Below are 25,772 nucleotides of genomic sequence, written 5' to 3'. Positions count from 1 at the left end.
GTTCTTCTGTCTTACAAGGCTCTTGGAAAGTGTCCTCATTGTTTAACTCCAAAATTGAAAGTGCCCGAACAAAATACTGATAGAAGTTTGCTCTGCTAGTGCACACTGAGGCCATTCTCATTACCTAACATGAGCTCCCGTTGACTTCTGCGAAAGAGAGGAGGTCAAAGGGGATGCAGGCTCTACAGCAGCTTGTTTAGAAGATTATGCGTGTTACTGTCTTCTGAGGATTGGCGCGGAGACCCATGACAGCAAGAGTCTACAAATCTTGTTGGCTAAAACTGACAGTGTAAAAGACTTACTCAGTGTAGTAGGCAGCAAGCAAGTGGAAGCAGACACCAGTATTTTCTTCCTATGTAGCCGTTGTTGAAACCTGTTGTTTCCCTCCATTTGCTCTCCCCAGCCATGTTTTTGTCACTGGAATAATAATGAGCTCATCCCATGGCTTTTCAAGAGCGAATGGATGCCACCGATTCTTTCCATTTCCGAATAAGCAGGGGAGCTGTTACTTTTCTCTCACATCTAATTCAGTCTTCTTCCATATTCCACAAAAGGTTCCTGAAGAGTTGTTCTTACGTTGCATGAATACTAAAAAAAAATGTTGTTAATAATTCAGTCTCCTTCTCCCATCCAAATTAGACTCTGGACGAAGGACGTAAGGAAGGGTGTGCCAAATGCTGAAGACTGTTGGTATTCCAAATCAGTGAGAGCAGTTTGTGCCTAATTAAGTGCTAATTTATGCCCTGTGCTATCTCATGGAGGGTAGAAATTTGGCTCAGGATGGAAAATTCGTTTTTTAGCTATTACATATTAAAACATCTACTACTTTTATGCATACAAAACCTACTTTGTTTTATATGGATTGAGTGCGCTGTACAACACGGTTAAATTCTCATCCTGATTTGGCTGATTTCCTCTTAGAGTTTGAAAAGTTTCACAAATCTTCATTTTCCTGTATCCTCAGAAGTCACAGAGTATGATAAAGACAAGTTCTCTGGCAGCCAATATTCCACATTTCCTTCAAAGGGCAAACTCGACTGTCTTCTGCAATAGCAGAGTTGAGAATCCATTGATGCTCACAGTATCTTTATTCCTTACTTCACAGAATAAATGGAAATTTTAGCTCAAGCTGAATAAACCAGGAACTGGCGGCAACTAGTTGAGCCAGGCTTTGAAAGAGAGACCTTCCTAACTTCCCTGTATGCTACAGCAAACACAAACATCTTTCTTTTCTGTGTCGGAAATGTATCTTGAATCCCAAAAGAGAAGTAATGCTAAATGTTGGTGACTTGATTTCCCCACAGACCTGTCAGTCATCTCTGACGTAGCCCATGGGAACGTTCAAATTGCCACAGCTGGTTTGCATTCTTGTTACATACACACAAAAACAAGTCCTCTTCGTCTTCACTCTTCACTGCCTCTATGCATTTGCCAGAAAGGACATGGACGATCAATCCATTCTACAAGATGAGAGAAGGGGAAGAAAGAACGAATAAAAAAATAAGGTGAAAACTAGGCTGTGTTTCTGAAACTTTTAATTTACAATAGGTCATCAGTAATGACTTGTTGTTCAAAAAGGTATTGAACATGATGACTAAGTTTAGGTCTGAGCCCAGGACATTGCGAGAACACAATTCCTTTGGAAGCTGACAGGCTGCACAAGTGCAGAGCTCTCTCTCTCTCTTTTCCAACGCTATTTGTTTCCTGTAGGTAACTGCTGTCAGCAGCACCAACTGCAGTATTGGAGGGCACCAAATTTCAAAAGGACCAGTGCTTCCCTTAGGAATCAAAGCATATTGCAGTAGACACTGTACCCGAGGATTGCAGCCTGTCTATGACTACAGTAACCGCTATTTTCCCGGGCTGTCCAAGAGCATGACATCTTTCAGTCTTGCAGAGGAGTTCCTACTCTGTTGGGTGAAGTCCACTAAGTAATACTGAACTCTTCTAACAAGGGGTTTGTCCTTTAGCAATACAGGAGGAATTTTAAAGATTCCCCTGCTCCCGAAGAGCTCTTATTTGGGAGAGTTCAGATTCACAGTGCCTTCCCCTATCCAAAAGAAGTGGGCAAGGATTTGTCCTGCTCTTACTTACACAACCTCTTACAATTCTGATTCTATTCTGATAAGGCCAGTAAATTAAACAGATAAAACGAGGGCATGTGAATTTAGGTAGGATTTCTGTACTTTGTATTTTTAAACAAAATTTATTTTGCGCAGGCAGTGTAAATGTGTAAACAGCATCCTAAATTTCCTGGGTGAAAATGGTTCAGAAATGAAAATTGCCCTTCAAATATGTCACCCCTTCCCTGTGCATGCATGCTATCAGGCACCCAGTGATGGCACAGGTGCCCTCAGCAGCCCTCCCCTCATGGCAGTGTTGGTACGGACCTCCTGGACGTCCCAGTGCTGCTGGCTGTTGCCTGTCTCCTTCGTACAGTTCTGAGGGACAACCTTCCCGTGGCTGACATCAAAGCAAAGCAGCGGAGCAGACCCAAGCTGGATTTCCTTCATGCTGTTATATTCAAAGTGCTGGAAGAAAGAGGGTTTGTTTGAACAACGACAGAAGGGCATCCCGATGCATTTTTAAACATTCATTCCAAAATTTCCCACTCGTGTTTTCTTAATGTGCAACCCAAATATGAATGAAGGAAAACCAACAGGCCTGATCCTGCAAGGCAATCCCCTCAGCTAGTTTTGGCATAGCCACATACCTGAGACTATTTTTTTGAGGAAAGGCTTTGTGGGCTGTAATTATGCATAAAGTAAACCCATCCTACAAGAAAATGTCCTAGTTTAATAAATATTTGAACAGAAGGGAGTTTCTGAAATTGTCTGTACAGATTGCAGTTAAAAATGTGCCTGCAGCTACCCTGAGCCCAGTGTAAGCAGTGGAACTTGCTTGGGACTTAGAGTAAATATCTGCAGTCAGTCTGTACTGGCTTGACTTCTCTCAGTGCAAGCACTTGCTAGTCTAATGCCAGCTTGGGTACCTACATGAATTTTCTTCCTGTATTTGACTGCAGTTTAGACACTAGAACATGGGAGAAACCGCCCCTGTTACCAACTATACTAACAAATAACCACTTAACGATGTCTGCTGGAGCAAAGTGCGGGGACCAGGCCTCAGTGGAACGTGGAACATTGCCATTTTGCAAATGATAATCATCTGTACAAAGACGGGCAATGTTGCCTTAGCACACATATGGTATGTCAATATTTCCCCTAATGCCAACCCACCCATTTACACGTTGGAATCACTATTTTCTTAGCAGTTCCTTAAATCCTGTGCAGTACCCATATACTTGAGGTGTACGGTACCTGGCTGGGGCTGTCACTGCAAGGAGAGAGTTCGATGGAGCCGTCTGCAGTGGCCCTTCCAGGTCTGTAATCTGCACAGAAGCCAACACCAGTATTGTAAAGCTGTAAATAAATGTTTATACTGAAATAAAGCACAGTCAGATACAAAGAAAATATTCACCTAACTTTTTTTTTTTGTGTGTGTGTGTGATTACATCCCCTTACAATAGGTGTTTTTGCTTGCAGTTCAAACAATGGATTTATTTTCTTTCAGACTAGATCTTGCATTTTGATCTTGCCAAGTGATCTGATAAACAAGGGAGAGTCTCACCAAAGGTCAGTGACACCCAATGAGTTTTGTTTAAGTTAGAGTTACCCACTTCTGGTTTTAACTATTACAATGGTTAAAAGAAATCAGCCAAAGCTACTTTTATGATAATGGCAAGTTGCACTTCATCATGAAATTGTACATGTAATGAGAAAAAAATCAAGTTGTTTCAGAGGGAAAAAACGTTTCCTTTGATCCACAATCAGTTATTATGCTCTTCTCAAGCAAACTTTGGTAATAAGGAACAGACAAAATAGTAAAAGGACACAGTAAAATCTGGCTACAGATACCAGGATGTGACTTAATCAGTAGGCCTTGTTTCCTGGTTGGGGGAAATCCCTTCCAGTAAGGCTGCCTGGAATGAATTCGTATTTTAATTGATTATAATTATTCTCTTACATGGTTTTAAAAATCGTTGAGAATGTCACCTCCTGTACACAGTCTGCCAAGTAAGTGCTATTTCTACCACCTCTGCCCTTGGGGAAAGTGCAGGACTGGAGAAATGCTGCTTTATCTCCTTGCACATGGATCATCATAGAGATATCTCACCTGCTGTTGCAGTTGCCATCCGTGTGAGGCAACACAGTTCTTTTTCTTTGCTAATAGCATCTAAAGAATCTAAGGTTAGGATCCTCTGATCAATGACACCAAACTGAGACAGAAAATCTGGGTTCATCTCCTGGCTGGAGTTCAAGGCTCATGTGAGAATTTGGACCAGCTGTTTGTCTCCTCAGTCCTTTTGCTTCTTGTTCCATTCTTGTTGTGTAGCCTGTTTGTTTAATAAGCTTTTCAAAGTGGTAACAGCCACTTACCGTACACTCATTGAGTACCTAGGACACGGAAGCAATACAGGGATCTTTGATCAATACAAAAATAATAATCCTTTTTTTAGTGTATTTTCTCTTACTTTTCCAGAGAATCGTGGCGTGTCTTCAGTCTGGGAGAGTTCAGGATACACATTTGACAGAAACCACTGGAAATTTCTACAGCCCAATCTCTTCTGTAGCTGAAGACGCTCACTGCAGTCTGGCTTTTCTGCCTTCATGGAGAAAGCACAGGGCAAACAAGGTTAAGAGTGTATTTGTGTTAGAAATGATAGAAATGAAAATGACTGCACAGGAATTATTTCCACTGCCTCTCCTATCCTGCTTGTTATAGATACTGATACATATCTCTCAAGATCAAGCCCGGGAGGAGGACCAGCTGTACCCTTTCTCCAAATGTGTTAAAACAGCATTTACTCTGGTGTTGTGACAGAAGGTAATGTTTCAGAAATAGCACACACTGTGAAAATTAGTATTTCCTTTAAAATTATTATTATCCTGCAAGATAAGTCAGATCTTTTTAATTAAAAAAAGTCTGGGTCAAGTTTGATACTTGTTGTACTGAAATCAGTGGGACAGTATCAGATTGTCATTAAGTACAGAGCTTGACCCCCTCCCCCCCCCCCAAAAAAAAAAAAAGATTAAAATTTGATTTCCTGACCTTTAAGAGTCCAAATTACCCAGTCATTGTCAGTCTTCCCTGATGAGAAAATGTAAATGAAAGGAGAATTTGGCCTAACATTAAGCCTATCGAATCATTACCTGGCAGTTGCTAAATGTAGTGGGTGAATGTGTTTTGTGGCTATAAAGGCATAGAAAACTTTCCTTTGATTTATGTCTTTTCTTAAGTTACATACACATGATTGTCACTCTTCACCCTCCTTAGTACCAACTCTTGTTCTGAAAAAAGACAGGTACCTTCAAACCTCATTGCAGCTATGGGCATCATTACTGCAAAGGCCTGAGGGTCTCAGTATGTGAGGTATGTAGCACCTGAAGACGGCCAACAGGATTCTGAAAACCTCCTAAGCAGGTAAGTGCCTAATCCTTTGGTTTCAAAACCATGCAAAGCACTTTTCTAAATCTCTTATTGCTCAAATACTAAAAACAAAACAAACCAACCAACCAACCAAAAAAAAAAGCAAACACAAAAAACAAATCCACCACCTTTAAGAGTCTCTCTCCTCTTTCTTGCCAGCAATAGATTTCCCCCTTCACATTTCTACATTTAAAAAAACACAGTTTTAGATTCCAGGACAGTGGTGTGGATTCCTCTGTCAGAGATTAAAATTGGTAACATAAGCAAAGAATTGCCTGTAAGTAACTTTGCTCAGCTCAGTCATTTCTCAGCATCCATAAGAAAGAAAAAAAAGCCGTTGCCACATGGCTGAAAATCACTGACAAATAAAGAGCCTTGGAGATGAAGGGAGAGGTATTAGTTTCTAAAGATAGGTATCAATCATGCCAGCCCCTGTAAGCTTCACAGGCAAACATCAACAGTTGCAGTATGTTAAAGAGAACCTTATAGTCTAATATCAGTCCTAGATTCAATAAGAGTAACAATGAACTTCAGCAATTCAGCACCACACAAGCCTGGCCCCGAGAGGTTTCCTTGGAACAGGAAAACAGAGGAGTCAAATGCTTCCCCTAAAAAGAGGCGTTCCTTGAGAGGCTCTGCTTTGGCTGAAGAAGGCAATGGTGGTAAATCTCATGTTGTCATACTAGTTTCAGCGTGCATTTGATGCTGAATAAACAACGTAAATATTGTAAAGAAAGTCATTATCCCTGTAAACCAAGCTGAAAGGAAACTGTGCTTGTAGGTTAAATAAACAAACCACACACAGACAAAAAAAAAAGGAGAAAAAGAGGTGGCGGCTGAAATTGTGGAGCCCGGCAAAGAACCTTATTCATCTATATTAATGCTCACGCCACAGGCATCGTGTGCAGGATGTAATTTCGACCGTAAAAGGGGAAGACTTATAAAGCAATCTAAACGGGGGTCATTTTTTATTTTCAGTAGTAGGCTCGCAGAGATTTTTGTAGTGGCCAATAGGTGGCTCCGCTCGCCCTTGCAGTGCAATAAATCCCCGCTGGGCTGATCTGCAGCTGTGGCAGCTGAGCGGCAATAATGTCATTGCTTGCTCGTGTCTTTTGAATAACATCCCACTGCACTGACATACTGAAAATATTGGCTGTGAAAGAAAGGAACGGAGAAAAGGGCCTTTTATGTTATGGTGTGGTGAACAGAGATTGTAAAATAGGTCACTTGAAGGAGCATCATACTTAGGAGTACTAGAAGTACCCTGGCTTGAACAAACTCTTAGGCAAAAGGTCATCGTACTTATAGCTGGTAAACTGAATCATTGATGGCTGTAGTTTTTAGTTCAGAAAATTGCTTCTGAGTTGAAAAGAAAAGCCTTCAGGAAATAATTAAATGATTTAAGGAACTCAGCCCATCTGAAAAGACCTGGCCTAGCATTCATTCTCCTGTTACATTGCTGTAAGCCTTGCGAGTCAACTGATGAAATCCTGGCCAGTGGAGTTAAAATATACTCCACAGACAAGAACGGAGAAGCTTTTTAAAAAAGAATAATGAAAGAGAATGTGTCTCAGGCTCTAGGATGAGCATAGCAGCCTGACTGGAGAGGCAGATCTGATGGAGCCTAAGGAGGTCAGACTAGGTGACAGGAGAAAAGCCACGCTGACACACAGCCCTTTTTGTCTCCCCACAGTAATGCAGCTCCTGCTGGATCTCCTTTCCTAGATGGTGCCCAGAGCTGCAATGCAGGCACACAGGACTGAAATGCAGGAGCAAAACTGAATGGGAAACTGCACACCCCTTACACATGCCATGCCTAGCTGTTTTCAGGGAATCTTTTCTCCTGAAAAGCATGGAGTTGGTCAATGAATAGGAAGGTGAATGACACTTTTTCATTCAAAACTCCTCACAAGTTTTTTCCATTTCTTCGTAGAAGAGGGTATTTTTACAAGGAAAGGTATGGGAGCTGAAGAATTCTGGAGAACTGCTGCAAATTAACAACTTTGCTGCCAAAGCTTTTAACACAGCACCCAGCAGTTTGTAACACGTGGGATAGACAGTCCCTTGACTGACCCTGAATTACAGTGGATTACACAGTGACATAAAAACAGGTATGGCTGTTCTGCAGTTGTTGGACAGTGTGTAGCCTGCAGACATTTCAAGTGTGGCTGTATGCCAGGGCTGTGTCACACACCTGGCTGCAAGCCTGTCTCCGTGAGCAGGCTGCTGGCAATCCAAATCTCTGCAGGTTGGATTGCTGTCTTTGGGGCCTTTCTAATGAAAAAGTAACTTGTAAACAGTAGCTACGGTGAGAGCCGAATTCCTCAGTTACAGATGGTTACTTCTGTCAATTTAGGAAGAAATTGCCTTTTCTGATGTTCCTGCAGTAGGAGAGACAACACAGCTTGCCACGTGCCAGTGAATGTTACTTGAATCACACGAGGAAGACTGTCAGCCATGAAGAATGAATCCTCTGGAAGGCCCCTTCAAGCACACAGTGCAACTGGGTTCCATTTCAGATGATCCCCCTGTACTATCAGTGGTGGAAAAGCAAACCACTACTTGTTGGGCAATCTAAAGAAGGAGTCATTTGGTGAAGGAGTCATACTCTACGAGATTTGACAGCTTCAGCAAAAACAGCTTTCTCTCTTTCTTTCCTGATCTAAGAGCTCTTGTACTTGGTAGGTTTTACAAAAAGAAAAACTATCCCTGGCACCTTGCCCATTGAATGTTTGACTGCACAGAGACACCCACGCTGCCATCCCACCCCTTTCACCTACCTCAACACACACTCCTACCCTCGTAAACAGACCGCTGCTGATGTCTTTACCTTGCTGATTAGGAAAGCCACTGTGTCGTGCTTGTAGAAGTTCTCTTTGAAAGAGCCCAGCCAGGTCTCTGCTATTCGGATTTTGTTCCTCACAATGGCCTCGTCATAGGAGAACGCACGGGGGACGTGATTTCGATAGACATGCCCGATGCGGGAGCATGGAATGATTTCTACAGAGCCACCACAGAGCCAGGTCTGAAACACAGGTGAAGGAGCAAAAAGAGATCATCTTTTACTATCTTCTGCATTGCTGGTAAAGCACAACTAGCAGCGTTGAGTAATAGACCAGCAATTTTAAGAATGCAAAGCAAAATGAGAGTCACTCATTGAGTTAAATCCTGCTCAGCAGTGGCTGAATGTTAATTATCAGTTCAAAAGCAACTAAAAAGGGGAAGCTCCTTTACTACAGACTCCAGGAAATTCTAATCTGCGCATTGCTGGAAACAGATAGAGCATCATTATGTGCTTCTTCATACACTGTTCCCCACAGACACTGAGACACACAGATACTGGGCAAGATAGACCTTGGAGTAGAACCATTTATATGCTTTTATGTTCTCCTGTGCACAAACAGTGCAGTATAGTGAAGAGACCTGGGGGCACACCTTCTTTTGCCTTGGACATAAAAGACTCTGTACCCTTTGTGTCTGCAATTTCCATTGCTTTTTTAACATCAGTTACTCTTTGTATTGAGCAAAAACGAATGCACACAAATTAAGATAAATGATTTGATATTTAAAGTACATATTGGCAAAGACATGAAAGCTACTCTTCCTTTGGTGCATGTTACATGTCAGAATAGAAGAGGTGGATTTCAGAAGGCGCCTAAACCAGTGACTTTGTCCTCGGGCAGATACTCATCATAGGATCACAGGATTGTAGAACAGCTTGGGTTGGAGGGGACCTTGGAGTCTAGTAATAGTGAAACTTCTTGTGCTGCCATAATGCTCCCAACCCACAGCAGCTGCAGATTCCTGTATAGTCCTGACAGATCATGGAGCATGGGGTAGAACTCTGCAAGTGAATTCTCCATACTTCAAGAAGTTCTGCACTTAATTGCTTTTATAAATCACTTCTTGCCTTTTCATTTAAGTCCCTTTCAAAACCCATTAGTTACCAGTCCTTGGTGTTTTAATTAAGGTTCTTACCCTTATAGATAGTTCCAGATTTTCTGCTCCCCACATGGTCATGTCAGAATCATAAGCTCCAGTGTTTTGGAAGTGATGTCGATCCATGGCAACTACTGCACCAGCTACCACAGGGCTCCTGGACAGAAAATAGTTTGGAAGTGAACAACTGTTTTGGGTAGATAATATGAAGGATGAAAACCCCATCATTTCTGTGATGGAGATAACATTGAAAAATGATTGAATGCCACCCCTTGTAATCTCAAGTTAAGTGTTTAACCAACCAAAATTAAGAACAACTGGAACTGAATTCTAGGATTTGCCTGGGGAAGAGGGCCAAGCACTTAGGTATTGAATAAGGCTCAGACCAGTGAGAAATGTAAACCATCCATGTACACCCAAAACAACAGACAAACATAATGATTAAGACATCTCTTTTAACTCTGTATGATCCATCTTCTGCTTTCCCTACAAATTTCAATATCTTGTCTGGTCAGGTTGTATACTAGTTGCTTCCAGTTGCATGGAAAACATTTGTCATGTTGGCAGTATGACTGCAGCCTACTTAGAATGAATGCTAAAGGCCAGATAAACTCAATGTAAACCAAAAACCTGTCCCTTCAAAACACATTAACGAAGCAAATGCAAATAACCATGTCTCACTTTCATTAGCTGGAAGCTTTCCCAAATTGTACAGTTTTGCTGTTGAGCTGAGTGGAGGCATATTGGCTAATGAACTGTTACCTGATAGGGCTGATGGGAGACTGTCGTACCTTCTCTTCACGCTCTGGCACTGGTTCCCAGTGAAAATCTAGTTTCCAATCAAAAACACCTCGATGCAGGCCCACAGAGTGATAGTACTGAAAGGTCTTCCAGTCTATGACATCTATGACAGGGGAGACGACACTGTTTCTGCAAAAGACCATATAATTTCTTTTCAAAGCCAAAGCATAAATTCAGTACTGTGTTAGTGAACAGTGGTTCTTCTTTTGATATTGTCAACACAAACACTCCTTTAGATATTGAGTGCCCTCGTTTTCCCTCCTGACAGAGCTCAGATGCTCAGTGCACGGGAATGCTGAGCCTGCAGTAACGATTCTAAAGATCAATAATTTATTGATAACCTATACATTACATTATCATTTTAAAGCTATTCAGGATTTTATTCTGAATTTATCATCAAAATTCTTCTAAAGCTCTTTCACACGGAGGTCTCAACCTCTGAGGTTATAGGATCTGTATGGATGCAAAGTTTACACTGAAAGATGATTCTGGGCTCACACACTTTATCATCCTTTGATTTTCCTCTAGATGTTCCACACTTCATGAGTTTGTCACTTCAGGACAATGAAGCATGAACTTACCCCTAGTTTGTTCTGCTGGTAGCTTTGCAAAAACATTTATCAATGCATTTGGAAAACAGTTTCTGTTTGTATTGCCTTCTACCACACCTTAACGTGTTCTTGCAAATGCACTGAAGAAAAATAAGAAACATTCACTAGGAATTAAAGTACACTGAAAAAAACACTTTTATTCTTGAGTATCTATATAGGAAGTTATTCCAGAGTAGCTCTTTCCTTAGAAAATAGCTTCCTGTTGAAACAGAAAGAAATTAATTGGTCAGTTTTGGGGCGAAAAGTAAAAGGTTTTATTTCCCCTGTTTAAAGATATTCATGTTGGTCAGAGATTACTCTTGAGAGAGATATGTTTGAAACATATTCCAGCCGATGGAGGAAGGTCATCTCAGAATGTTTTCATGCAGTGGGCCATAGGTTCTCTTCCATGGCAGAGACCAGAACCAACTGAGGAAGCTGGCAGCCCTCGGTGATGTTCATGTAATCCTGTCATATCTTCTCTGCCTTTACAGTATCCTTATTATTTTTTTTTTTTTTTTTCTCTTTTTTCTTTCTTTTTTTCTTTTTTTTTTTTTTCCCAGTAACAGGGTGAGGGGAGCTCAACATTTTGGTTTATCGTAGTTGCTCTTTCCCATAGAGAATTTTCAAACCCCATGGAGAAAAAGAGATTAGTGATCTTCAGTGAATTGTATGAAAATGAACTGTGCAGAGGACAGCATTAAAATGATTCAGTTATTCCTTTGTCTCCTAATGTGAGCAGACTGCCCTGTGATGAGTTAAAGGCAGAAAGATTTAAAATAGAGAAGTGATTATATTTCTCCATTCAGGTATAAAACCAGCCCTTGCAATATGTTATTATAAGTGCTCTTAGAAACATGCATTGAGTTTATAAATAGATAGTACAATTTTATGGTCACCTGCAACATCTGTAGGTTTATACATCAAGGCAGTGATTTGCTGTCATTCTTCTGCAGGACTCAAGAAGAAATGCAAAGAAATGATCTTAAAAATAATAAAGCTGATATCCTTCCCTGACTCTCTTGATGAAAACCCAGTGATACAGTTTTGTATCCAGGACAGGAACAACCTGAAATCTCAAGCCAACAGGAGTCTTTCTAGTGAAAGCTGTATTTAACCTTTACTCACTAACAGCATGAAAAGGAATCTAACTACTTCTAAAAGTTACTAAAAGGTAGTGCTCTGTTGGACTCACACAAGCAGGTGGTTTTTTCTTTGACATGCTGAGAAAAATAGTGCTAACAATTTAAATGGATTTTCTAAGACTAAACTTCAAAAAATGAAAAATCACTATAATTTCTACAGCCTGCTGCATTCTCCAGTGCAGACATCACTGACAACTGTCTGGGTAGGAGTGTACTTGGAGCTGGATATTTCCCACCTCACTTTATTGCTCCTTGCTGAAATGCATATTATTGCTGCTTGTCTGTCCATTCCCGTCCAGACAGGACTGGGGAACTAATGACTCCAGGGTAGTTTATTTTACAGTTTCAGAGTCAAGTGGGAAAGATCAGGAGGGCATGCTTGAGTGGAAGCCAGCGCAGGCAATGTAGACTAAACCATTCAAAACCCTTGGCCATGAAGACTGGGCCACATGTGTGTAGCCACTATAGCTCAGGAAGAGACAACGCAGATACTCGGAGCTATGCTCAGAAATATACTGGATCAGATATTCCAAGCATTTCAGATGATCCCACATTTTCATATCCAGCCATTTCAAACCCATCCTTCTTTTTGTATCCACCTTAAATTAGTTGCCACTTGAAAACTCCAAACCCCAACGATGCTTCTAGCATCGGTGCCATCGCTTACAAGTCGGCACCACAGGAACAGTTCCAGCTGAAAGAACACCTACTTTTTAATGCATGCTTTTACTTCGCTTGTTTTGGGGCATGGTTATTCAATGTAATTCAGGAAGAATACCTGCACTGATGTCAGGGATTCTGATGGTTAGGAAACCAAGCAATTAGCCAAAATGTCTACAAATTATGGCATGGAAAATACAGTACCGGATAGGTCATATTCTAACCTGGGTGGATAAACTGGGTGATCTTTAAGGTCCCTTCCAACCTGAGCCATTCTATGATTCAATTATATCATTTTGCATTAGGGTTTTTTTTAATAAAAGATCTACTTTCTGCACATTCAGTGATGGTTCCATGTTTCAGTGGCTCTAAATGCAAATTTGCAGCAGAAGGTAATTGAAATTTGGAAGATGTTCTTAGCTATTCTTTTTTGTTTTTAACTGAGTAACTGGCAGACAGTCAGCAGCTTCTCGGCACTTTGAAATGAAACACACTGGCAAACTACTGCTAATTTTACTCTGTGGAATCCAAGGAAAAGAAAAAAACAGGAAACTCAAATACAACTGGCAGCAAGGCTTTGAACTGTTTGACTGTGGTGATACTAATTTGTGAATATTTCAAATGCTTGGAACACACAGGATCTACAAAAGGTCACAATTCCATGAAAAAGAGCAACCCAAACAAGAACAATTTCCTAGTTTGGGATTTCTCAACCAAATACGACTTAAATGAAATGCCTTCTCATGACCCTTTGCAGTCGCCATGGACATTATGTTCCTTTCTGTTTTTAGAATAAGTAACATGAGAAGAAGAGTTAATTAATACATCTGTTTTGAAGTTTTAGATATGATATTTTGAAAGTGTTTTTTATTGATTTATCTTTTTTTTTTTTTTTTCTGGGAAGGGAACAGATTTTAATCTGTTTAAACCCTCCTTTAAATAAGGGGGATCAACAAAAGCAAACATGAAAATGCTGTGTTTTCCTCAACCAGTTTCAGAGTGGATCATTCCCTGCAAAAATAAGATAGCTCAGAAATCCAGGCAGCCTGAACTGTCTGGCCCTACACATAGTCAAAGCTTCAGCAAGTAATTGAGAACACAAGCTTGTTCCACGGCACACTTCATTTTCCCTGAAATCACATTGCTTGCTGAAGTCTTCAGGGAAAAAAAGTAATTCTAAACACTTGAAATTTAGTGGGATTAATAAAAAGAGAAAATGTAGTGATCAGGAATGGTAAAGCTGTGGGATCCAGGATTGCTTACATATTGCCTTGCAGACCAACTTCTGGCTGACCGAAAGCATAAGGACAATATCCTTGAACTGATGCACTACCTACATGCTAAGCACTAAGCATGTAATTCAAATCTCGGCTAGGCAGAGTCCTAAGAGAATGCTTTATAAAAAATATATATATATATATATTTAAACCTGCTTTGTATGTTAAAATATTCAAATCTGTATGTGGGGTTCTGAAATCTGTAGGAGCTGCCAGTACCTTTTTACACTGGGCAGTCTGGGCACCGTGCTGCGAATCATGCCTAAACCTTTAAATCTTCATTGCTCCTACTTTTGCCAATAATGATTGCTTTTGGCTTTAGATTCTCTTCAAGTTTCTTTACCTCATCTTCTTTAAAATAGGTCACCTGCTGATACTGATCAACTGGGAAAGATTGTCAACAGATAACATATCTTCAGATAACATACCATGTAAGTGCAGAACTTTATCGTACTGAATTTGAAATTAGTGTTATCGACAAATGGATCAGGCTATAAAAAGATCGGGCAAAAAGAGAGGTCCCGGGAAGCAGGCTGCTGTATGTGAAGTATATGGAAGGTTTTCAAAACAAGGAAAGTAGCATGGAAATGCATGCTCAGATGCGTGACAGTCCTCTGGATGGAGAACATAATGCTTCCCTAAGCCCATAAGAAGGCAGAAACCAGATGGTTTATGGATGTGATAGCTTGAAAAGCTGGAGTGTGGGCCACAGAGAAGTGGAGAGTAGGGCAAAAAAAGATGATGGAGGTGTTCAGTGCAAAATATTTCCCTTCTCCCTTGTGCACTGCCATAAAACCAGCACCACTCAAATGTTTTGAACAGAACTCTGTATCTATTCCTGTATCTGCAGAGGCTCTGCTCGCCTCCTGAGCTGATGAGATAGCTTTCCATTGCTGTGCTCATTTCTTATTCTGTTTAACAACATCTAGTGACCTAGAATCGTGGAGCTAAGTAGAGGCACTTTGAATTTTAGAAACCAAAGAGGCTTCTTTTAATAATACTGAAGGCTCCAGTTTGCTAACGTAATATTTGAGCTGTGGTATAGGGAGTGCACCAGAGGGCAATAGCCTTGGTGATGAGGAGCAGGGGAAAGGTCCTGAGGGCAAGCTACCCCTTTGCAAGCCATCTCTCTCTGCACTGTTACGGTGCCCATGCCTCTTTTAGAGCTGGAATTCCTTTCCAAGAATATAATCAAGCCTTATATTGCTTCCATGCAGTATTCTCAGGAATATGAATTTCAGGAATATCAATTTGAACCTTTTTTATTTATTTAAATCACCCTGCTGCAAGAAAGGAACCATACACTTCAGCATGATGGTCACTATGTTTAGGTTAAAGCAACAACCTGTTCAGGGCTTCAGGCAGAGGTCACTGAATGCTCCCCCTGCCTTTCACTGCCCCTGGACTGAATAGCAGTTGTCTCCTGCAGTCTCCTGGAAAAGGCAAAAGCTTCAAAAGACGATTGTAATAATTGCACAGCTGCATTCCTCCACACCATGCTGCTCACCTGGAATTAGGCTGGAACATAAACAGTTGTCAAATGAAATGATCTGTGGGGCATCTCATCTAGTTTTCTAATGTCACCCAGGTGACTGTGGTATTCATCCTTGGATAATCGAAATGTCAGGGGATGCTTTACAAACCGCTGAACCGTTCTCAGGTGATACACTAAGCTGATGCACAGCATCCCAGTCAATTTGTTAGGCTTGGTTCAAAGAACAGGTCCCAGGCAAGGTGTCCATAAATGCACATGTAATGATTTTAGAAAGACTTAATACTTCTTGGGAAAACAATTTTGATTGGGTTAATGAATAAAACCCTCATGCAGGGAGATGAAATGCAGTCACCCAGAGCAGTCAAATGTCTGACAGATATATCTGTACCTCTAAAATTGGGATAATATTTCTCATGTTTCTCATGTCTGCTACTACTACAGGCTGCCCAAAACTGATGATATCTCCCTTTTGGTGAGTATGTTCAACCCGCAGCGGGGTCTCAGCTTGCCCAAGGATCTCTGTGCATCACTAAGATCATACTAATAGTGGTAGACCTGCTAAGGCATCCCAAAATCGGGCTTGTTCACAGCTTTCAAAGCTAAAATCTCTCTCCCGGCTCCCTTAAACTCTGGCAAAGGACTGAGATTTGGAAAGGTTGCATTTTTCCTTGCCAGCTAACAATTCACTCACTCTACATGATTAAGTGTTTTCCCATCCTGTCCCTGCAGCACAAGAGCGCAGGTAGCAGCTTGATTGGTACATTAAGAAGAGGAATGGGGGTATTTCACTACTCACTATAAGCTTTTTTTCACTGTGCTTTCCTCATTTGGGCAGTCTTAGGGAGTGGACATGATTCAATTTAACAGCTCCTCGGCTGCTAAATGAAGCCAAGTTGCCTATGCTAGTGCTTTACATCTCCGTAGTGATCTCCATGCGAGCATTGCAAGCACTTTAGGAAAAATAATGAGTTAACTTCCTTATCAAGTCAGTGTTACTATCACCATTTTTCAGTTAGGGAAGCAGGGACAATGAGGGAAACTGACTGCCAGATGCTTTTGAGCATTCCTCTTTGTGCACTGGAGAATGGAACAGGTTCCCCACACCAGGGTGGCAGAACCTCCAGCAGCAGACACAGTGCCTGGTACAGCAAGCAGAAAGGGATGATTTAGCCCATACTATTACCCAAATGCCCTTCCACCTTTTCTCCATTAGTCCAATTAGCCATTAGCTAATTCAGTGTTAAATTCTATCCTCGTAGAGGGATGAATGAGCGTATGGGCCTTGCAGGGAAAAAGAATCCTTCTTCCTCAGCCCCTGGTGAAGGTGTTACAGAGATCTCAGAGCTCTGGTAGGCTCGGTGGTTTGGCATCCCCTTGGCAGGGAGAATTTTTGACAGTGAATCTCTACACTTGGAGACCTCTGGGTCGCAGCTGCTCTCACGCCATTGCAATTCTCCTGAAGTAATACTTTATAGTTCTCCTTTAAGGCTTTTTGCAGCTCTTTTTGGTTTCAGCAATATAACCTTAAATAAGGACTGACCAACTGATACAAACAGGAGTTTTGCACAAACATCAACAGTTGGCTAGAGCTCAAGGCAGAAGAATCTGCATATTTTTAATAAGCCATCCATTAAGTCAGCAGACAAAAAAGAATCTGCTTTTCCAATGAGAATCTTTTAGAAGAGAAGAGTCATGACATCCTAGGGCTGCATTCCACTAGCTTGTAGTATTTTTCATGTTTTTGTATGAATGACGTAATCGTTTCTAAAAGCTCAAATTAATTCTCTTATGAGCAAACATAATCAGCCATAAAAGCAGTTTGTTCCAGTGCCTGGGAACAGCCTTTGAAGGTCTTTATTACTACTATTTAGTGGTCTGGTAAGACTTTTAAAGATATATTTTTCTTTTACCCCCTCAAGCAATTATTCATTTTTTCTCAAGTGGCTTATGGGTAATGATAGACAAGTTAATGTACAAACGTTTCTTTCAGAAAAGTCCCTTTAATAAAGGATTTACTTCTATGTAATTCTAGAACCATTTTCAGTGATTTAATTTCTTTGATGGACTTGGGTACTACACAGATGAGCTCAGCTGTACATTAGAGAGGAGGCCCAAGTACCTACCTAAACCTGAAACACTCAGAAAATATGAATCTGTACCTTTTCCTGTGAGTTTGGTGTCTGAAAATATATGAGATCAGCTAGAGCTGTCTAGGCTGCCCTTGAAGTCTTATTTTTCTGTGGAACAGAGATGGTGCAGGTGACATTGGTATGTAACCAAGCAGGCTCAGGAGGACAGAGTACTTTAAGGAAACTGTCCCATTTTATCCTTGGCTTCATGACTGAGACAACTGAAAAGCAAAGATAACTGTGGAGTGCTGCAGTAGTTTCTCTGGTGGGCATTTCTCAATTTGCAAACGTCTTGAGACTGCAGCCCTTTTAATTCAGACCACCAGGAAGCCTTCTCATAGCTCTAACAATGGCTAGATGCAAACTCTGACAGTTTAGTGACTCTGGGTGTAAAATGAGGGTCATAGCTGCGTGACCTCTCCTGCTTCCCACATATCACGGTGACGTACGTGGTGTGAAAGTAGAAAATAAAAGCAATGTGACCCGCAGGAAGAAGGTAACCAAGCAAGGACAGAAAAAGATAAATCTAAGTGTTTCCAAGTACATCTCTTTCAGCAGAAATTAGAAAATGCAGAGAGCTGAGAAGTCACGAGGACAATGGTGTTGGACAAGACAATGTGTAAGGGTCCCCTCCAACCCAGACCATTGCGTGCTCCTACAGATCCCGAGGTTCTGTATTTACCGGTTGTTGGACAGCCGGGCCAGGAGGGGCTCCAGCCAGCCCTTCTGACACTCGCAGTGTGAATCCATGAAGACGAGCACGTCCCCAGTTGCCCGTGCAGCTCCCAGCATCCGACCTCGGATGACTCCAAGCCTCTTGTTGCTCCGGATCAGTTTCACGCCGTCCAGCTTGGAGATGTATTCACTCAGGGCTGACTTCAGGGGCCCTGTCATAAACAGAAAGGTCATTTTAGCTTTGATTCAAGCTCTTACAGGCAAACAGATAGTAGGAGATGTCAAATGTTTGCTGGTAAAATGTTTTGGGGGCATTTTTTTTTATATATGGCCAAGCAGGCCTTGTTCCAAATACTCCCACAGCAGCGTAATGTCAAAGAGAAGTAAAGACTAATGGAAATTGAGATTCACTAGGTGTGAAGCTATTCCTCTGGGAAACTTAATATCCTCCTCTCCTGTTTTCACCAAAAGGTGGATACTCTCATCATCTCATAAAAGGCACAGATCAGAGTGAGATACTACAGGTGTTTGGCTTCCCAAAGCACTTGGGATTACTTCAGCAATGTGGAGTTTTCCACTCCATGCTTCAGCCAAAGTCCACGTCTGGAAATTATTACAGCAGATCTGGTCCAGTGGGAAGACTTGCGTACTGTGAACTTATTTTAAAGTAAGAAAGCTGAGAGTGATTGGAAGTGATAGGGAAAAAAAAAAAAAGGAAAAAAACCCAAACTATTTCAAAGTTGAAAGGCTAAGCTGGATTCAGGGGATGGAAGAGCAAAACCTGGCAGTCAGCTCATGGCTACACTTAGCTCTCTTGCGGGTCTCATTTGCCTTCTCCTCTCTTCATGCAGTTCTCGGAGAAGGACAGTTTCCTCCCTGCAGCTTTGGAAAGCAGAGCTCTCGTGCAGAGAAGTGTGGGCTACCTTGCTGGCTCAGGTCATCTACTAGGATGATATCCTTGAGGGAGGCCTTGGGGGCTGTGTCCATAATGCTGTGCACCGTTCTCAGCAGGGTCGACCAGGCTTCGTCATGGAAACAGATGATGACACTAGCAGTAGGCAGGCTGGAGTCATATTCTTGCTGCAGGCACCTGCATGGGATCAAATGAGGGAGACACTAGAAACACTGGTACACCTGGCTGCTTCTTCCTCAGACCAGTTACAAGCTATAGCTTGGTCTTTGGGGATGGAAAGAAATTGAAGGTCTCAGCTCAGGAAGAAAAGGAAATATTAAAGTGTTCCAAGACTGGAACACAAAATAAAAATATGAGAATGACATTATAATAATTGAAATACAAACATAGGAATGTTTTGCTGTATTCTGGGGTTCTTCTGTTTTGGCTGAGGCAAGGAAAGAGAAACTGAAGACAACTACAGCAAAGCAGGGAGGAGGGATAAAGCAGATCAGTCATCCTCCCCCCACACCCTTTCCATATTTCTCCTATAACAGAGAAAAGAGCAAGTTGAAACGCAGTACCTTGGAGGCTAAGAAGTAAAATAACTCATCTGCACAACAGATAAGTGTCTCTGTGGCCTGCCTGACCAGGAGCATAGTGAATGAAGCCAGCATCTCATCCCAGTACACGAAAGAAGTGGACCCTTACGTAGGTAATGAAAACAAATACAGATACACTTCAGAAAGTAAATCCTATATGCAGACTATAGAGCCTGTGCACCTTGCTCTTTCTGACCAAAATGGGTCACTGATTAAAGAGACACCCAGGTGGGTGGATTATCCCTATGCCTTTTTCTGCTCTTTCCTTTACAAGCCAGGTACTGCTACAGTCTACAGCAAGAAACCTGGCCGCAAGGGGCTCGGTGTGGCATTGCTGGAGAGGCTGCAGAGCCCCAGCGGGGGCCCACAGCTCCCCAGCCTCTCCTGGTGCCAGGATTGCACCCATCACATCAAAACAACAAACACCAACGTGGCACAGAGTGAACGAGCTGGTGGTACGTGATTTTGGTTCCAAGGTTGTTTGCTGATCCAGCTTTGTCCCGGGTGTCAGTTCATGAAAAGCCGTCGCACGAATCTGGCCCGTTGTTGTTTCAGCGTTCTCGTATCGCCAAGCAAATCATCGTCTAGATTTACAGTGCTCATTAAACAATTAGCTGCTCAGCTAGCTCAGCTGCAGCAGAAGCTCATGTAAGGGATATCATGTTAATAATTGCTGTGTTTATTGCCATTTTACTTAGTGCTTTAGTTCAGGGAGTGAGGCCCTATCATGGTAGACACCACCCAGGCACAAAGCTGCTTATCATTTAATAGCATCCACGGGCTGAATGATCTAATAACAAATACAAATAAATGAATACTACAGATACACTTCTGGGCATATCAATTTTAAACGGCCACAATACTTTTAATATTTTACACTAATATCCTCTTTATGGAGAGAAAGATTTTTCCTGATGATTTTTACATTGTAACTAATGTATTTTGTTCTCATTTTACTAATCTTCTGTAATCAACAACACTGTTGTTTCATTATTGCACATGGGAGACTTTGTCTATTTTTCAGCAGGATGGAGAGAAGGATGCTCTCATGACTTGGCAGTATCTGTCTTTTCAGGCAGAATAATCTGGAGATAATTAAGAAAAGCGAAGGTCTGATGCTGTCCTTTCACTAACAGGCAGCTTCCAGACAGGAATACACAACACAGCTATAACCACCTGTGCTTTCCACCATCATGCTGCAACGCTGTGTTGCTAGTATTGTGGCTGTAGCAAGAAAATCAGGCTGTTGTGGAATCTTAATTGGAAAATAATTGAAAATAACTGTACTTGAATATGTAGCCTAGGTGGCGAGTGCCTCGTTGCCATGGAGATTGGCAAAGGCTTGCAATGCGGGTATCTAATCTTCGGAAAAACGAGCAAGGGTACTGGTGCACAGAAATGTCTTCCCTGTAATTTGGAGCAGGTCCACAGGCTGTCTGTCAGAAATTGACATTTCAGAAAGTCAGGGCTGTGACTGGTATAAGACGTAGGGATTGAATCCAATTTGTGAAAAATAAGGAATTGTCACATGCAGCAAGGAACGGGAGAGCGATTCTGACAGAGCACAGGCTCTGCCAGCGAGGACTCCCACTCACCTGCAGGGAAATAGCTCATTGAGATTCAGCTCCCAGCTGCACTCCAGTGGAAGCTGTGCTTTTGTAACAAAACTTAAAATCTTTTCAGATACCTGTGTGTTTGCATTTTCCTGCATACGTACGGTTTGATGCTCAAGGCCAAGGGAGGAAAATGGACCTTTTTTTTTTCGTGTTTTTTTTTTTTTTTTTTTTTTTTTTTTTTTCAGGCAGAATTCAAAGAAGATACATTGACAGGCTTACTTCAGGTTCACAGTCCCAGGAGGGTGTCAGTGGCAGCTGGACAAACTGATAGCACTGTGAGGGATGAAAGTACCTTAGAGGATGAATTTTGGTGTGGGAGAACAACTCTGTAGCACAACAAGACAAGTTCTAAGGCTTTTTCACCTGGAGACCCTGGCTGTGTCAGAACAGTTACTCGAAGGAAATCTGACAAAACCAGGCACCTGGTTTGTCCACCGAGGTATGTTTTACTGCAGGATCAGTAAGACTGCTGGGAGAGATGCAGCTTTATGCATCTACTTTCTGAAAGGTAGCATAAAACATTCACCTGGAAAGGCATGCAAAGAGATGTGGGCTTTGTTAGAAGCTGCGGTCTGGTGAAAGAGGTCTGAGCTATCGCTTTCCAGCTGGGGAGGTTGGATCCAGGGCTGTCAAGGCAAAGCACAGCTAGCAGGCTCTGGTTTACTTCCATCAGAGCTCTGCACTCTTCGTATAAAAAGAAACTGTAGTTGTGCAGCTCAGTGCTCCAATGCAAAGCACAACAGACCTTTTTATGTGGATTTCTGAGGAACAGCAGCTAAGTATATCTTATGGCATTTACGTTACATCTTGCACTCTGGTTTAACAGTAAAAAGGCAGTATGTAAGTGTGAAGCCTGGCCAGCTTTATTTTACAGTATCCAGAAGTGCTTCACAATTGGTAGGCACAGTGTCTGCCCTGAAGGATTTGTCTTTTTAAGTGAAATGAGAGAAACTGAGTCTGTGCAGCTGACTTGCTGAAATTTCTCCAACTGGTTAGTGTCTCTCTGATAACTAATAATAGACATTATTACAAGCAACACGATTCAAGCAGAATAGGCTGATAGCCATTCTGATTCCTTACTGTTTCACTCTCCTTTTACATCAGTATGAAACAGAACTGGCACAGCTGTGAGTGAGGCCCCCAGAGTAAATTATGTCCAACAAATATCACTGTGGTTTGCGTGCTGTGCCATGAAGGACAGGACTGGCTTAGAGGTAGACCTCTGCTGCAGGTTTATGATCTGGATTTAGATCTGAACAACTGCAAAGCCTCAGATGTTCAGATCTGTGGTTTCAATCTGGGCTTCTATAAGCTGTGGTGTTGATAGGTCCTTAGGCTGTCACTAGTCAGACAGAAAAACTCATCCAAGAGCTCTGAGACCATGGCTTAAACCTGAGTTGAGATTAATATTAGCTAAAACCGCCTCTTGTTGGATGGCCCTTCAGCTGCCAAAGTAAAACTGTTTTTTGGCTTACATCACAGGCAGTAAAAGAGGGTCATCATTCCTCCTTTGAACATTACATAGTTCAAAGAGCTGCCAGTGAAGCATGGTGAAAAATTACCGAAATAATATTAGCATATCATTATTCAATGGAATTATCCAAATTAACACTGAATCTAGTCAGTGAATGTAGAAAACAGTCCCTGCCTTTCATTTCTCTTTCCTTAAGATTGTGCTCTTAATTTAGCACCACCATCTGGTTTTAGACATGGGAAAATGACCGCTAGAAAAATGACTATATAAATTCTGTGCCTTAAAATGTTTTCTGGCACATCTTTCCATTGTGTCCTAGGGGAAGGCTGCAATAGCTTTTGTTACAGAAGGCAAGAAAGAAAGATAGCCACCTGCATCTTATTGCTTCTCCCATGGGCAGGGGAGCACTGATACGCCTCAGCCCCTTTTAAAGTAGGGTGAACTGCTCCTCCTGGGCTGCAGGAATAACTGGCTCACAAGCGTCCAGGCTCCAGACACTGTATGTGGGGCTTCAAACACAACACGCGGGGCTTCAAACGCAACACGCGGGGCTTCAAATGCAATGCATGAGGCTTCAAATGCAACACACGGAGCTTCAAATGCAGGATGTGGAGCTTCAAACACAACACAGGGCATTCCAAATGCAACACGTAGGACTTCAGACACCAAGCTTCTTTGATGTGGCCTTGCAGCCTGGCTGCTGCTAGTTACAGTGCTGTTTGGCGAGCCCGGTCAGACGCCCTGCTCTGCACCTCCCTGCCTCCCTCCATGGTCTTTCTTCTCACAGAAGGACAAAATGGTTGAGGTTGCAGCTCGGCCGGCCCAAACCCCTGCTCAAGCAGGGTCACCTACAGCAGCTTGCCCAGGCCCGTGCCCAGACGGCTTCCCCAAGCGGGAAGGGGGCTGCTGGGCTCCGTGCCCGCCTCAGGGCGCTGCCCTTGCCCTCTCCTCACGGGGCTGGCCCGAGCCCTGCCCCGCGCCCTCCCCTCGGCACCTGCCGCGGCCGCAGCCCCCGCGGCCCCCAGCAGGCGGCGCTGCCGCCCGCCCGCCCCGCCTGAGGGGACGGGGACCGGGCGAGGGGACCCGATAACGGGGACCCGATAACGGGGACCCGACAACGAGAACCCGATAACGGGACCCTATAACGGCAAACATCGCCCGGAGCCCGTGCTCCTCTTTCAGAGCTGGCGTCCCCATAAAGCCGCACCGCCCCCCGACACCCACCCTGCCCCCGGCGCCCCCATTTCTGCCCCCCGTCAGCCTCTCTCTCCCGGCTCCCGCTGCACCCAAAGCGAGGGGGCAGGTTGGTGAGGGAGACACGGGGCTCACAGGAGGAGAGAGGGGTTCACGGGGCTTTGGGGCAGCGCCAGGGGAAGGTGCGGGTGTTCTCCCCGAGATCAAATAGGCTGCTTTACTTACAACGGGTGTCGTACCTCAGGCAGCTCCCTGCGCAGAGACAGCCGCTCGCTGAGCGCTTCGTTGAAGCCGTGGGTCTCCAGGCCGAGTGGCTGCTGCCCCACGGCAGCCCCATGCCCGTCCTCCAAGGGAAGGGGTTCGAGCTGGGACTCCGGGTCCCCCTCCTTCGCCTCCGGCCGCCGGCTCTGCTGCTTCACCACGCGATAGCCCTTCCTGGCCTTGCTGTGGTTCCTTCGTCCCGCGGGCGACACGACGGCGGCGATCAGCTCGTCCTCCCGCAGGGAGATGAAAGGCGACAGCCCGTCCAAGGGGTAGTACTGCTGGCTCTCCTCCTGGGTGTCCAGCATCTCCTGGGGCTCCGCAAAGCCCATCTGATAGCCTTCCCGGGGGTTGAACTCCACCGGCTGGAAGGTCCCGTCCTTGCTCTGGTTGCTGGGCGGTGGATTCAGCGTTGTGACCATCAGCAGCAAAAAGCCCAGCATCAGCAGCAACAAGAGAAACTGCAGCTTACGTGATCCATATCTGCATTTCTTCCTGAAGAACATGCTGTTGGTGACAAAATGATACAGATGGTCATGTTAAACACCACTTGGATATCGCTCAGATTCCAGTCCTCGGGTTGCAGCAGAGCACTGGTTTTCACTATCTGCCAAGAGGATTTTCTGTTCCCCTCACATTTCACTGATGCCGTTTCATGCTCTCCTCTCTATTTACAGACAAAACAGAAAAAATGCCTATTAATATTGCACTTACTGTAGTAAAAGGCAGCATGGATCCAGTGGGATGAAGTAGATCCGTTATTATTCAGTCCCGGCTTAGTTAAGAAAGAGCATGTTTAGCTGATGAAAAAAGTAGCTAAAGTTTTGATTTTTTTTCCCTTCTAAATTCTAAGTAAAAAGAAAATCCATTTCTAATAGCTTCCTTGCAGAGTATTTCCTGCTTCTTCAAAGTTTCCCGTTGCTGCCTGGTCTGATGTGCCTTATCTCTGAAAGCAGATCTGACAGCTTTCCCCCGTTCTGAGGCTTCGAGTTCGCTGTGATCAACAGATGAGAGAACTAGTCAGTCCCTGACTTTGTTTCACACATAACTACAGCACTCAGTCAGGAAGCACTTTGCCAGACATAATACAGAGCAATGTGTGCGTCTTTCTCTTGGTCCTAATGCCCTCACTGTTCTTGTCCTATCAAATCAAAACTTTGCAAAAGCTGTCAGAGGAGAAATATAAGAAGCAAAACGCCGTGTTATAAAACAAGTCAGGGCGTACCACGAATCACCCGACTTCTGAGTAACCTTATTAAGCTAAGAATGCTCAGAGTGAGAAGCAAGAATTTCATAAACTGAATAAAAGATGGAGTGCGCATGATTTATTTAGTGTTAGATTTATTCATATGGTAATGTGCTAGCTGGAGTATATGAGTATATTTCATCTGCAATAAATATTTACAGCTGTAGGGATTTTAACACTGACATAAGGATGCCAAATTATCACCTGGCAGACTGAAGTTGTCTCCTCATCCATAAATTTGGTGTTGCACGGGGAGCAGCACTTCAAGTTTTCAATAGTCCAGGAA

At 43.0% G+C, this 25,772-nt stretch overlaps 1 protein-coding gene across 3 annotated transcripts; it reads right to left on the bottom strand.

The window, feature by feature from the left end:
* Positions 1 to 51: 51 nt before the first annotated feature.
* GALNT15 (polypeptide N-acetylgalactosaminyltransferase 15) lies at positions 52 to 25,772 on the bottom strand. Of its 3 annotated transcripts, none has more exons than XM_032181667.1 (11): positions 25,691 to 25,772; positions 24,205 to 24,907; positions 19,125 to 19,291; positions 18,209 to 18,413; positions 10,192 to 10,359; positions 9,469 to 9,586; positions 8,321 to 8,515; positions 4,535 to 4,666; positions 3,321 to 3,422; positions 2,391 to 2,531; positions 52 to 1,460 (listed from the first exon to the last, which is right to left on the bottom strand). In XM_032181667.1, the coding sequence occupies exons 2-11, from the start codon at positions 24,744 to 24,746 to the stop codon at positions 1,314 to 1,316; spliced, it is 1,917 nt and encodes a 638-aa protein (XP_032037558.1). In that variant the 5' UTR covers positions 24,747 to 24,907; positions 25,691 to 25,772; the 3' UTR covers positions 52 to 1,313. The 3 variants fall into 3 exon arrangements, with proteins under 3 accessions (XP_032037558.1, XP_032037559.1, XP_032037560.1); XM_032181668.1 differs by lacking the exon at positions 25,691 to 25,772 and adding an exon at positions 24,955 to 25,352 and having other exon boundaries at positions 24,205 to 24,747; XM_032181669.1 differs by lacking the exons at positions 52 to 1,460; positions 25,691 to 25,772 and having other exon boundaries at positions 2,434 to 2,531; positions 3,321 to 3,391; positions 24,205 to 25,354.

This window comes from Aythya fuligula, chromosome 2 (assembly GCF_009819795.1).
Source record: "Aythya fuligula isolate bAytFul2 chromosome 2, bAytFul2.pri, whole genome shotgun sequence".
NCBI lineage: Eukaryota > Metazoa > Chordata > Aves > Anseriformes > Anatidae > Aythya > Aythya fuligula.
The sequence above is the reverse complement of the archived record's forward strand: the minus strand, read 5'-3'. Positions and strand labels throughout refer to the sequence as shown.